Raw genomic sequence first — 12,568 nt, 5'->3', positions numbered from 1 at the left:
ATCTATAAATGGTATAATATTATAATTGGAAGTGTGTGGATTGAAAAGGTAAATCTAGGGAGAGTGTTCATTTTGATCGCCGCTGTCCTGCCTGTCCATGATCTAGTCGTTGTTTTTCCATGTCTCCACATTTGTTTTGCTTTGTTTCCATGATCAGGTACAATTTATGTCGTACAACTTACCGATATTGCTTAATAAGCGTACTGCGAGATGTCCAGTGGCACCTTTGGCCCAACTAAACCCAAATTTAGTACGTGTCAGTAGTGTTTCTGCTACTGGATATTCTAAATAACTAAAAGGTATAAATTATTCCCAACATTTCAGACTGTCTGGTTAACTTTGTATCTGACACTATTCCAAAACTGAAAGCAACTTAATTAAATAGTTACTTCCTTAAGGGATTTGTGGGGATTGGGTAAAAACTAAATAATATCAGCATACAGTGCAGTTGTGTGTCAAGTATCCATTATATTTTATTCTTTCAGCACTGTTGCAGCTTATTCTTTGGACAAATGGTTCCATGGCCAATCCAAAAAGTAAAGGGGACAGAAAATATACCTAAGGAATGAAGGAACTAAAATTTCTGATTTGTATCTATTAATCTCCACTGTGCCAGATTTAGCACTTTTATCCATCTAAGAAAATTATATCTAATTCTTCTTCGAGTGCTTGCTCAGGATGACTCCATTCTAGGTGTGTGCATGCCCACGGTCGTCAGAGATTTTTGCCTTAGCTTAGTTCTCAAACTGGGCTATGCGAGGGAACTCCAGGGGGTCCATGGGCCCCACTGATCAGCTCCTCCCCCTTCCTCTCAGTGCAGGAGGCGCTGGGAGGGAGGGGGAAGAGCAGGGACAGGATGCACTCAACGGAGGGGGTGGAATTATGTCAGGGCCACCGGCCCTGCTGATCAACTCTTCCCCCTTTCTCCTAGTACTTTCTGCACGCCAGTGAACAGCTGTTCAGGAGGCGCTGGGAGGGAGTGGGAGGTGTGGGGATAAAGTGAACTCAGGTGACACGGCAGAAAGACGCAGGACGGGATGGAGCGGCGGAGGGAAGAGGTGGGATGGGGCCTTGGTGGAAGGAGTGGAGTGGATGCAGGGTCTGGGGCTGAGTGGGAGGCTTGGGGGTCCGCAAACATTTTTAAAATCAAAATGGGGGTCCTCGGGTTGCTAAAGTTTGAGAATCACTGCCTTAGCGGTATCCGTAGGGTCAGATGTGGTGCCCTCTTGAGTGCTGCCCTCCTGCATCGGTATATTAGGTACTTTGTCCAGCATTGGAGCCCCTCTGATCAGACTCCGCTCATAGCGTCTTGGCAGCCTTCCCCCTCGCCGGTGCCTAAGAAGTGGCAGAAGAAAAAGGGCTCCCTGGCACCATCTAAGGAGAAGAAGGGGGCTTTGGGTAAAGGACCTAGTTCAGGCTATGTGCCCACCCCAGAGCTTCAAGGGAGTACTGCTATGGTCAGACCCCCTTGCCCAGCCAGGGATCTGCCTCCGACTCCTGGAAGCGGCAGGGGATCCTGGCTCCTCCTAGGGCCTTCGTCGCCTGAAGTGGCCCAGGCCATTAAAGACCTTGTGGGCCTGCCGGCACCGCAGACGCCGCGCTAGGTGCCAGACTTGGCTAAGGCTCTGCAATCCAAGGGCAAGTCAGTCATGGGACCGCCCCCAAGGGCAGTGGAGCACCATCGGTCCCTGAATCACAGGCATATGTCCCCATCCCCACGGCCTAGGACCCCGGCCCCACAACCTCAGTCTCTGGCTAGAAAATCCAGGTCCCTGGCACCGTGCTCTCCTTCTATGAGGTATGGAATGCTGGAATCGAGGCACTGGTCTCTGTACTCTTGGTACCAGCCACCTCTTGCCACAGATCGCCCCGGCGCAGGTCACTATTCCCTAAATGATCTCCCAGGCGTCAGTCCCCACCAGTGCGGGACTGCTCCCAGTCGCAGCACCAGTCTCCACCGCCCCGGTACTGCTCGATGGGCAGGCATCAATTTCCCCCCACCCAGACACCAGTCTCCAGCAAGGGTCAGTCGGCTGACACAGGCTTCCACAGCCCTGCCTTGGTCACCGGAAGGGGAATGGTCTGAGTCCCAGCCAGAGTTCAGCCCCTCGCCAAGAAAGCTTGAATCGCTGTTGACCCATGAGACCCGCACGGCATCTGCGGCAGTGGCCTGCTCAAGGGCCTTGTTGGAACCCTTGGGGCAAACCAATGATGCCGGTTCCATACTTCCACCACTCCTCTCTGGCCGTCTCGGATAAACCACCATCAACACCAGAGTCGGAGCATGCTGCAGAATCTGATGTGGGGGCAGCACAGCAGGTTCCAACCTCTAAGCAGCCATCCCCAGAAGAGGAAGGGGCACTCGTCCCTCCCCCTGCAATGCACTCGTCATCTTCATCACTAGACGAAGCGGTGCCCAGGCCCTCCCAGACTGGCCGTGCCCCTTCGACGACTTTAAAGAGCACAAGGCTGCCCTTAAAAGGGTGGCTGCCAATTAAACCTGGAAATTGAGGAGTTGGTGGAGCAAACAGATGACCTTTTCAATATTATAACTTCCACCACCCTGGCTTGTATCGCACTGCCTGTCCCCCCAGGGAGTCCTTAAAATTAGAAAAACTTTGTGGCAGGCCCCCTCTTCCATTCCACCTACTTCTAAAAAGGAAAAGAAGTACTACATCCCCACAACGGCATTTGAATACCACTATAAGCACCTACCAGCTGGGTCGCTGGTTGTATCGGCAGTTAATGAGAAGGACAGGCAGGGCCAGATGCCAAGAGACTGGAATTTTTTTGCAGAAAAATTTATTCAATGGCCAGTCTGCAATTTCAGGTGTCTAATCACCGGGCCCAGTTCAGCAGGTACAGTTTTAGTCTGCAGGACTCCCTTGATAAATTCAAGGAGGCCCTCTCACTGGACTGCACCCAGGAGTTCGCTGCTTTAGTGGAAGAGGGCAAAGCAGTGGTGAAAGGTGCCCTCCTGATGGCCTGGGATGCAGTGGATTGGGCGGCCAGGGTTGTTGCCTCTGCGGTGGTAATGAGATGCAGCTCTTGGCTGCCTTCCTCGGGGTTATCCCAGGAGATGCAGTCCACTCTCCGGGATCTCCCGTTTGAGGAAGCGGGGTTCTTCTCCGAGCTCACAGATGCAAGTCTGCATGGCCTTAAAGACTCTTGCGCCAGCTTCCACTCCCTGGGCCCTCATACTCCTCAGCAGGCTAGGAAGCAGCTCCGCCCCCTCCACCTAGGTCCTGGGGGCCTATAGAAAAAAGGACAGAGACAAGCGGTTTAAACGACAACGCCCCTTGTCCTTCTGTTTGCCTGCTCAGCCCGGCCCTTCAAGACACCAGGGAAGCCAGAAACAGGCATTTTGAGGGTGCGCTTGAGGACAGTGCCCCAGTCACATCCCAGGATCCACCTTCCTATTCTTTCCTCAACCACCTGCACCCCTTCCGGTCAGCCTGGTCGCAGCTAACCTCGGACCATTGGATGCTTGACATAATCTCTTCGGGCTGCACCCTACAGGTCAGTAAAACAATAAAAGGTCTAAACACATTTTTAAGCTTATCAGTGGCATCCATGAGTCCTATGGAGAAGCTGGTAGGTTCCAGGACTGCCAACCCTTTCTCAGGGGTGCCCTACCCTGCCTTCCCCCTTGAGCAAAAGGTCCTTTTGATGGATCTAAATGAAGGCTGCTCAGTCGGGTTAAACTCAGCCTTTTATACCAAAAATCATTTCTTTATCTTCTTTGGCCTCCCGATCTGAACCAGTGTGTGCAATTCTCCTTAGGGATAATCCTTGTGGCACTCCTGGAGGGGGGAAAAAAAGGTCTGGCAGTAGAGGTGAAGTTTCCCATTTCTACCTTGTAAGTGTGGCCCTGGAGAATGAGATTCCAATAAATTCACAGCATTTCCCTGGATCATTGTTCGCCTCCTTTTCTGGAAAATAGTATCCTCTGACGTTGTCAAGTGCTGCAGTGACGTCCCAGAGCAAGAAAATGGATGTTTGCTCTTTATCCAGGGATAAGAGATGCGCACTACAAATGCTGTTTCTGTACCTCATCCTGGCCTGAAGCTACTTTTTGATGGATCCGGTATATTGGATATGAACAGATATGTTTTGAAGGCATCTTTTGCAAGCATCTTAATAAGGCCTGTTTTATTAATTTAGACGGAATACAGGGGCCAAAGGGTGTTAATATAACCCAGTCACTGTTCAACATTAAACAATTTTAAACAAGGTTCAGGTTTGGTATACAGAAATCTCAGCCTGCTTTGTAGCATGGCAAATACATCATTAAAATCCTGTTTAGCCTTTTATTAAAGATTCAGAAAAGAAGGAAAAACAGTTAAAGCATTTTAAGTGTAAAATATCTAGTAAGACTTAACGACCCTTGTTCCCTTTTCCTCTAGCTGGAGAGAGCTTTTAGAAGGAAAACACCCTTTGTTTGGCAATCTTTTAGAGGGTATTAAAGATGGTCGTAACTAGCCTTTTTTGGGGCGGGTGGGTGGGAAGAGAATTTAGAGATGGGATGGAGCTGTTGTTGTGGCTGTTGTTAAAGTCTGATCCCATTTCCTAAGAAGACAAACAAGAAAAACACACACAAGTGGAGAAAAAAAAGAACAGTAAAGACAGAAAATGCAGCTTCTATCTCTGTTGTTGACTTTCACTTCCAAATTCACAGGCCCATGCCATTCTGACACCTGGCAAACTTGTACTAGTATTGGGTTGTTTAGGGCATTGCTTCTGGTTGCCTCACAGGCTCTCAGCAGTGTTGCAAAGTGTGCAGTCTTGGCCAGATAAGCCAGACTTTTAAACAGAAGACAAAAGAAGAGAGAGATGAAAGAGAAGAAATTAGGTGGAGTAAGGAAAGGACGCCTGCGGGTGGGGGAAGACAAAGTCTCAGATTCCGGGTGGTGTTTGTTTGAGACTTAGCCAGAGCTGGTGGCGGTGGCGATGTCATTTAGCTCCCTTTCTCTGCCCAGTCTGGTCAGGAGATCTTTCAGGGTTAGAACAAAGAAAGTCCAGGGTCTCAGGAGATGGTGGGGTTGGCAGCCCATGATGGGTGAAGCTTGCTTTTTCCCCTTTTTCCATCTTTTAGTCAGCCAGTATTACAGTAGTTGCAGCTTTTCCCTCTGCTAGTTAGCTTTATAAAAAAAATTTAAGAACCCCGAGAGAGCGTTGGATTGAATAGACAAGGCCCTCATTATTTTGTCCACCAATTAGGCCTAATATCCGACACACCAATTTTGATTCATTGATTTCCAGTCTCATGTTTTTCTTGTTTACCAAGCATGATGTTAACACAGTCCTTGAGTTATATTATAGGCTTTGTTGTTAGGACTAATTTAATTTTTCAGTGTCTTGTGCATCTTTTCTCATCGACATTTTTTGTTATAGGTTATTGTGACTTTTGTGAACTTACAGTCACTTTTTACACTTCAGCTCACAATTAGGGCAAATTTGTAGGGCCAATTATTGCAATGGGGCCGGAGACAGATTCCAGAGGTTGGGTCTAATGACGGTATGCATTAATGTATATAGGGGAATTCCTTCTACAAACAAAATATTAGTAATCTCTGTCTTGACCTTTGTTGGCTGGCATGTATACATAATACGAGTACTCAATATTAAATCTTACCAGTGTATAACAGTCTTTACGTGCATATGGTGTTCTTGATAGAAAATACCAGGGAAATACATACATTTTTAATAGTTTCTATGAAAGAAGCCATCTCCAACCTTTTTAACTTGCTCAGTAATAGTTGCCAGAAGCATTCTTGCACATTAATTTATATGTAATTAGAGGAAAGGGAAATATGGAGTACTTTAAGAATGAAGGGATTAGGAAGTAAAGGAGTGGATTTAGTATAATAGATTAACTTGAAGAGATTCAAGGATAAAATCTGAAGACAGTGAGTGACTCAAAGAGGGATTTTTTGGTAGATGGAGGAACACAAGAAAGTTCAACACCCTCTTCTGGCTCCCCTTTTTCTCCAAACTGCCTCATTGCAGAGAATAATGCTAGTAACTTGTCCCAGCAGAGTGTGTTAAGATTGCCTCGTTTGCTTTCAGTATTGTCATGGATATTTGTAGGTGAAGATTGTACAACACAGAAAGATACATTTCTATGTAATTGAGGTGATTGATGTTGCTTAGGTTTCCACTAGACTGTCGTCTTCTCTCTTTCAGTAATACAGCCTAGATTGAATTCCCATGTGGTACAGAAAGTAAACTGGCCCAGTTTTTAAAATACATCTTGAGTTTAAGCTACTCTGACTAGTCTAGTGATAAAGAATTGTAGTACAATGGATCTAGAGTCAAAGCCAGTATATTTCAGTTTTGCTTATTAATGAATATAAATTAATATTCACCAGATAAATTATATTTTGGCACATCACAAAGCTAACACATCAGATGTGAATTTCTGATGTGATGTGTCTAGTTGGCAATTCTTTGTAATAGTTGCCAAAAAACCTTTGAGTTCTTAAAATATTTAGACTATGAACTGCATTTTAATGAAATGGTGAGTGTTTCTCTTAGCAAATTCAATAAATTGCATCTTAGTCTAGCTTTAATGTGTCCTGTAAATTCAACACATTTAAATACTTTAAAACAATTTTATTACAGCATCTAACGACTGTTGAAGACCTTCAATGTTCTTGAGTTTACCTTTCAGTGATTAAGCAGCTGATATTAGGTCATCAGTTGCCAGAAGAAAGCCAAGGAAAGTGTGGGCCCCTTAATGAATGAGGGAGGCAACTTAGTGACAGAGGATGTGGAAAAAGCTAATGTACTCAATGCTTTTTTTGCCTCTGTCTTCACGAACAAGGTCAGCTCCCAGTCTGTTTTGCTGGGCATCACAACATGGGGAATAGATGGCCAGCCCTCTGTGGAGAAAGAGGGGGTTAGGGACTATTTAGAAAAGCTGGACGTGCACAAGTCCATGGGGCCGGACGAGTTGCATCCGAGAGTGCTAAAGGAATTGGCGGCTGTGATTGCAGAGCCATTGGCCATTATCTTTGAAAACTCGTGGCGAACAGGGGAAGTCCCGAATGACTGGAAAAAGGCTAATGTAGTGCCAATCTTTAAAAAAGGGAAGAAGGAGGATCCTGGGAACTACAGGCCAGTCAGCCTCACCTCAGTCCCCGGAAAAATCATGGAGCAGGTCCTCAAAGAATCGATCCTGAAGCACTTACATGAGAGGAAAGTGATCAGGAACAGTCAGCATGGATTCACCAAGGGAAGGTCATGCCTGACTAATCTAATCGCCTTCTATGATGAGATTACTGGTTCTGTGGATGAAGGGAAAGCAGTGGATGTATTGTTTCTTGCCTTTAGCAAAGTTTTTGACACGGTCTCCCACAGTATTCTTGTCAGCAAGTTAAAGAAGTATGGGCTGGATGAATGCACTATAAGGTTGGTAGAAAGTTGGCTAGATTGTCGGGCTCAACGAGTAGTGATCAATGGCTCCATGTCTAGTTGGCAGCCGGTGTCAAGTGGAGTGCCCCAGGGGTCGGTCCTGGGGCCGGTTTTGTTCAATATCTTCATAAATGATCTGGAGGATGATGTGGATTGCACTCTCAGCAAATTTGCGGATGATACTAAACTGGGAGGAGTGGTAGATACGCTGGAGGGCAGGGATAGGATACAGAGGGACCTAGACAATCGGAGGATTGGACCAAAAGAAATCTGATGAGGTTCAATAAGGATAAGCGCAGGGTCCTGCACTTAGGATGAAGAACCCAACGCACAGCTACAGACTAGGGACCGAATGGCTAGGCAGCAGTTCTGCGGAAAAGGACCTAGGGGTGACAGTGGACGAGAAGCTGGATATGAGTCAGCAGTGTGCCCTTGTTGCCAAGAAGGCCAATGGCATTTTGGGCTGTATAAGTAGGGGCATAGCGAGCAGATCGAGGGACGTGATCGTCCCCCTCTATTCGACATTGGTGAGGCCTCATCTGGAGTACTGTGTCCAGTTTTGGGCCCCACACTACAAGAAGGATGTGGAAAAATTGGAGAGAATCCAGCGAAGGGCAACAAAAATGATTAGGGGTCTGGAACACATGAGTTATGAGGAGAGGCTGAGGGAACTGGGATTGTTTAGTCTGCAGAAGAGAAGAATGAGGGGGGATTTGATAGCTGCTTTCAACTACCTGAGAGGTGGTTCCAGAGAGGATGGTTCTAGACTATTCTCAGTGGTAGAAGAGGACAGGACAAGGAGTAATGGTCTCAAGTTGCAGTGGGGGAGGTTTAGGTTGGATATTAAGGAAAACTTTTTCACTAGGAGGGTGGTGAAACACTGGAATGCATTACCTAGGGAGGTGGTAGAATCTCCTTCCTTAGAAGTTTTTAAGGTCAGGCTTGACAAAGCCCTGGCTGGGATGATTTAATTGGGGATTGGTCCTGCTTTGAGCAGGGGGTTGGACTAGATGACCTCCTGAGGTCCCTTCCAACCCTGATATTCTATGATTCTATATAGCAGCTGTATCATAAGCATGTTGTGCTGAATCTGATCTAGGGTTGCCAGGTGTCCAGTTTTTGAGCGGAACACTCAGTTGAAAAGGGGCCCTGGCAATGACAGTTAAACGTCTGGTTGACACGGGCTGGCATGCTCACTACCTGGCTCTGTGCGGCTCCCCAGAAGTGGAGACATGTCCCTGCAGCCCTTAAGCGAAGGAGCGGCCAGAAGGGCTCCACGTGCTGCCCTCACCCTGAGCACCGGCTTTGCAGCTCCCATTGGCTGGGAATGGCGGGCAATAGGAGCTGGGGTTGGTGACTGTGGATGGTAGCAGCATGCAGAGCCACCTGGCCACGCCGCTACCTAGGAGCCGACAGACATGCAGGCCACTTCTGGGAGCCGCCTACAGTAAGCGCAGCCCAGAGCCTGCATCCCTCATCTCCTCCCACACCCTAACCCCAGCCCCAGCCCTGAGCCCCTTCCCACACCCAAACTCCCTCCTGGAGCCCACACCCAAGCCCCCTGCTGCACCCCAGCCCTGAGCCCCCTCCTGCATCCTAAACCCCAACCCCCTGCTGCACCCCAGTCCTGAGCCCCCTCCTGCATCCTAAAACCCTCATCCCCAGCCCTATCCCAGAACCCACCCCTCAGCCAGAGCTCTCCACCTCCCTCCTGTACTAGAGCCCCTTCCTGCACCCTGAACCCCTCAGCCCCATCCTTCCCAGAGCCCCCTCCTGCACCCCAAACCCCTCATCCCTGGCCCCACCCCAGAGCCTGCACCACCAGACAGAGCCGTCACCCTCTGCCGTGCCCCAACCCCCTGCCCCAGCCAGTTGAAAGTGAGGGAGGGAGGGGGAGAGAGCCACAGAGGGCGGGGGAAGGTGGAGTAACCAAGGGGCAGGGCCTCGGGGAAGGGGCAAGGATGTTCAGTTTTGTGCGATTAGAAAGTTGGCATTCCTAATCCGATCTAGAAGGAAGCCCAAATTTTCCACTGAAGAGAAATCAGTTTATATTGGTTTAATATTTATTTGCCGTTCTGAGAGTGCACCTACATGGGCACTTACAGCTATTTGGATAAGTCCCTTCTTGACTTCAATGGAAGAATATTATGGCATTATCCAGCAAAATTCAGTAGGCGCCACTAAGTTGTTCTATTTCTCCTTCATTATGCATATAACCCATTGCAACCAGCCAACAAATCCATGTTGGGTGCTGAAAGTAGATGTGCACCTATGGGGGCACCATTATTTTAAGTGTTTATAACTTTATATGCATATATCTATAGCGATCTAGTCATATCGGGGGTAGCAGTGTTAGTCTGTATCCACAAAAACAACAAGGAGTCCAGTGGCACCTTAAAGACTAACAGATTTATTTGGGCATAAGCTTTCGTGGGTAAAAAACCACTTCTTCAGATGCATCTGAAGAAGTGGGTTTTTTACCCACGAAAGCTTATGCCCAAATAAATCTGTTAGTCTTTAAGGTGCCACCGGACTCCTTGTTGATCTAGATATATACATACAAGTACTACATTTTCTGTAGCTTACACAATTAAAATGTCACTTTTTTCTACTAATTTTTTATCCTTTTCTTTTTTGCCAAGTATGATTTCAGCAGACTTGAAATGAAATAGATCTACAAACAAATTTTGGAACATAAATAGCACCATATTGTGCACTAGTAAAGTAGTGGAAATAGTACAGTAGACTCTCAGAGTTATGAACCTCAAGAGTAGAGGTTGTTCATAACACTGAAATGTTTGTAACTGAACAAAATGTTATGGTTGTTCTCTCAAAGGTTTACAACTGAACATTGACTTAATACAGCTTTGAAACTTTACTATTCAGAAGAAATTTCTGAGAACGGGGGAGGGTCGGGTCTGTGCTGCTGCCTGATTGTGTACTTCTGGTTCCAAATGAGGTGTGTGGTTGACTGGTCAGTTCATAACTCTAGTGTTCGTAACTCTGAATTCTACTGTATTTTCATTCTTCTACAGCCAGAAGAGGGGGACACTAAACATTGTTTCTCCTAGTATCTTCAAAAAGTAGTTAACTGTATTTTATTTTTGGTGGTAGTAGCACAGACTTTAATGTAAGCCACATTTAGAGCCTATAACCTTTGACATTCTCTATTACATTTAGTTTTTCCATTTTTTTGTGACTGCAATAAATGTCTATAAGGAGTCAAGTGTTAACCTGTTTGTACCAGTAATATACAATACATGTGAAGTTACATATTATTTAGTGTACAAAAGTTTAACTAAGTGCTTCTCTCTCTCTCTATAGGTACATTTAGTGGCAGCTCTATGCTTACCTTCTGAATCATTCCTTCTGATTTTCTTTCCACTCCTCTCTTGTTCTTGCATCTCTCTTGCTTTCTCACGTCCTTTTCTCTCTTACTCCTCACTCTACACTTCTGAATCTGAGCTTTGTTAGAAATAAGAACCAGCAGCTCCTCCACTCTGAGGAAAATATGTGGGTGGATCTTTTTAGCTGTTTACACGTGGTCAGTGGAAGATAGTTTACTAATGCTGTAAATATTAAGATGTTCGACTTTCTTCCGCTGCTTCTGTAGTTGTCATCTCCTTGAAATGCAAAAAAGTCTGAATCACTGAGGACAGCGAAGACCCAAATGTCCAAGCATCAACAATTTAAGTACATAGAACTTTGTGTAGTTTATTCCTATTTTTTTTTAATTTTTGTTACGTTCAGGTAGCTCATGCTGTGACTATCTTAGGCAGACTTTAATTAAAGAGCAGTGCTACTAAGAATCCAGGGTGAAAGTACTCTCCCAATAGAAGCCAGCACTTTCTGCAGATCAACATAGAACTTTTCCATCTCATGTTTATATTTCCTGTGAAAAATAATATGTTCTTGAAGTGTAAGTTTTGAACTTTATTCCTAATTTGTTTGAGGAAGGATGCATAAATTTGAATGTGTGGTATGGTTTGGATTTATTGAAAAAAAACCTTTACATTTGTACCGGCTGCTATCTGTGCTGATTCTGGCTAATAAGACAAAGACTATGTTTCTCTATTGCTTTTCATCCTTGATAGCATTCAAATATTTTAGATTGATAAAAACCTTTAGCCCTGTATTTACATTGTAATGAGCTGTTAGCAGGGCCTTATCTTGCTTAAAAATGTTTTGTAGAATGAAATACCTTGTGAACAGGAGATCCTTGGTCATGTGACAGTTCTGTTTCCTTAGAGACAACAGCAGTGTGTAGTGCATTAGGATGCTTATTCAGTAGAGAAAGGAAGAGACATTTGCTACAGAGCGCAAAGGTTTGGCGTGTTTGCTTCCCTTTCTGTTTTGTTGCTTTAGCTTAAAAGGGCTAATAGGATCTTTGCATGCCCTAAGGATGCAAGAGCTCATTGTTAAGGCAGAGTTAACTTCTCTGAATACGGTTTTAAAACGTAACCCTTGTATGTGATTATTTGTAGTTAACATTACAGACTAATGAGAGTGATGCCATTAGCAGAGCTGTAGCATGACCATGGTGTTAGGTTTTATTTGTTTCTGTTTATTGCAAACAGATTGCAACAGCAGCTCATGTAGGGACATTGCATGGGATATTTTATTGAACAGACTGTAATTGGTAACTTACTGAATGGTTAAGTTTCCATCTTTGTTAAACCTTCCTAAAATGATTCAAGAATAAAGTCTTGAGGAAGTAAAATATAACTGTATATCCTGTTTACAATCAGAATTATTATGATTAGATTATTCATACAAAATGTGGCATTAGTAGAAAGTAGCAGAGCTGTCAATGGCATTTTCTCATGCCAGGTAATATGCATGTTCCACTTTACTGGGAATGAATGCAGAGATGTGTTAATGAACTCATTGGATTTATTATGTCAGTGACTAACAGTATTAAATATTATTCCTACTTACAAGTAGTAGACTCTAACCAGCGGTAAAATGTTCCCTAATGTTTTATAGTCAAGATACTGTATACAAATAAATTGTATTGTATAATATAACTGATTAATAATGAATTCATATTAAAATCTTTCAGGTGATACATTGTGTGTATTTTCAAGTAGTCACTATATGAAGCTGAGTTTTCATGTAAGTGTATCCCATGAGATTGAGAACTAGTCCTTTT

General features: G+C 45.0%; 1 protein-coding gene across 22 annotated transcripts in view; it reads left to right on the top strand.

Moving 5' to 3' along the window:
- DTNB (dystrobrevin beta) overlaps positions 1–12,568 on the top strand; it is a 388,582-nt gene that overhangs the window by 175,171 nt on the left and 200,843 nt on the right. The window contains exon 11 of one of the 22 annotated variants that reach the window (XM_073335466.2): positions 486–575. The exons of the other annotated variants lie outside the window; for them this stretch is intronic. Coding sequence (XP_073191567.1) covers positions 486–540 — 55 coding nt within the window. The 3' untranslated portion in view covers positions 541–575. Of the gene's footprint in view, positions 1–485; positions 576–12,568 lie in introns of those variants that run through there. 22 annotated transcript variants of the gene reach the window in all.

This window comes from Lepidochelys kempii, chromosome 3 (assembly GCF_965140285.1).
Source record: "Lepidochelys kempii isolate rLepKem1 chromosome 3, rLepKem1.hap1, whole genome shotgun sequence".
In the NCBI taxonomy this organism is placed as follows: domain Eukaryota; kingdom Metazoa; phylum Chordata; order Testudines; family Cheloniidae; genus Lepidochelys; species Lepidochelys kempii.
This window is presented reverse-complemented; position numbering and strand designations above follow the sequence as displayed.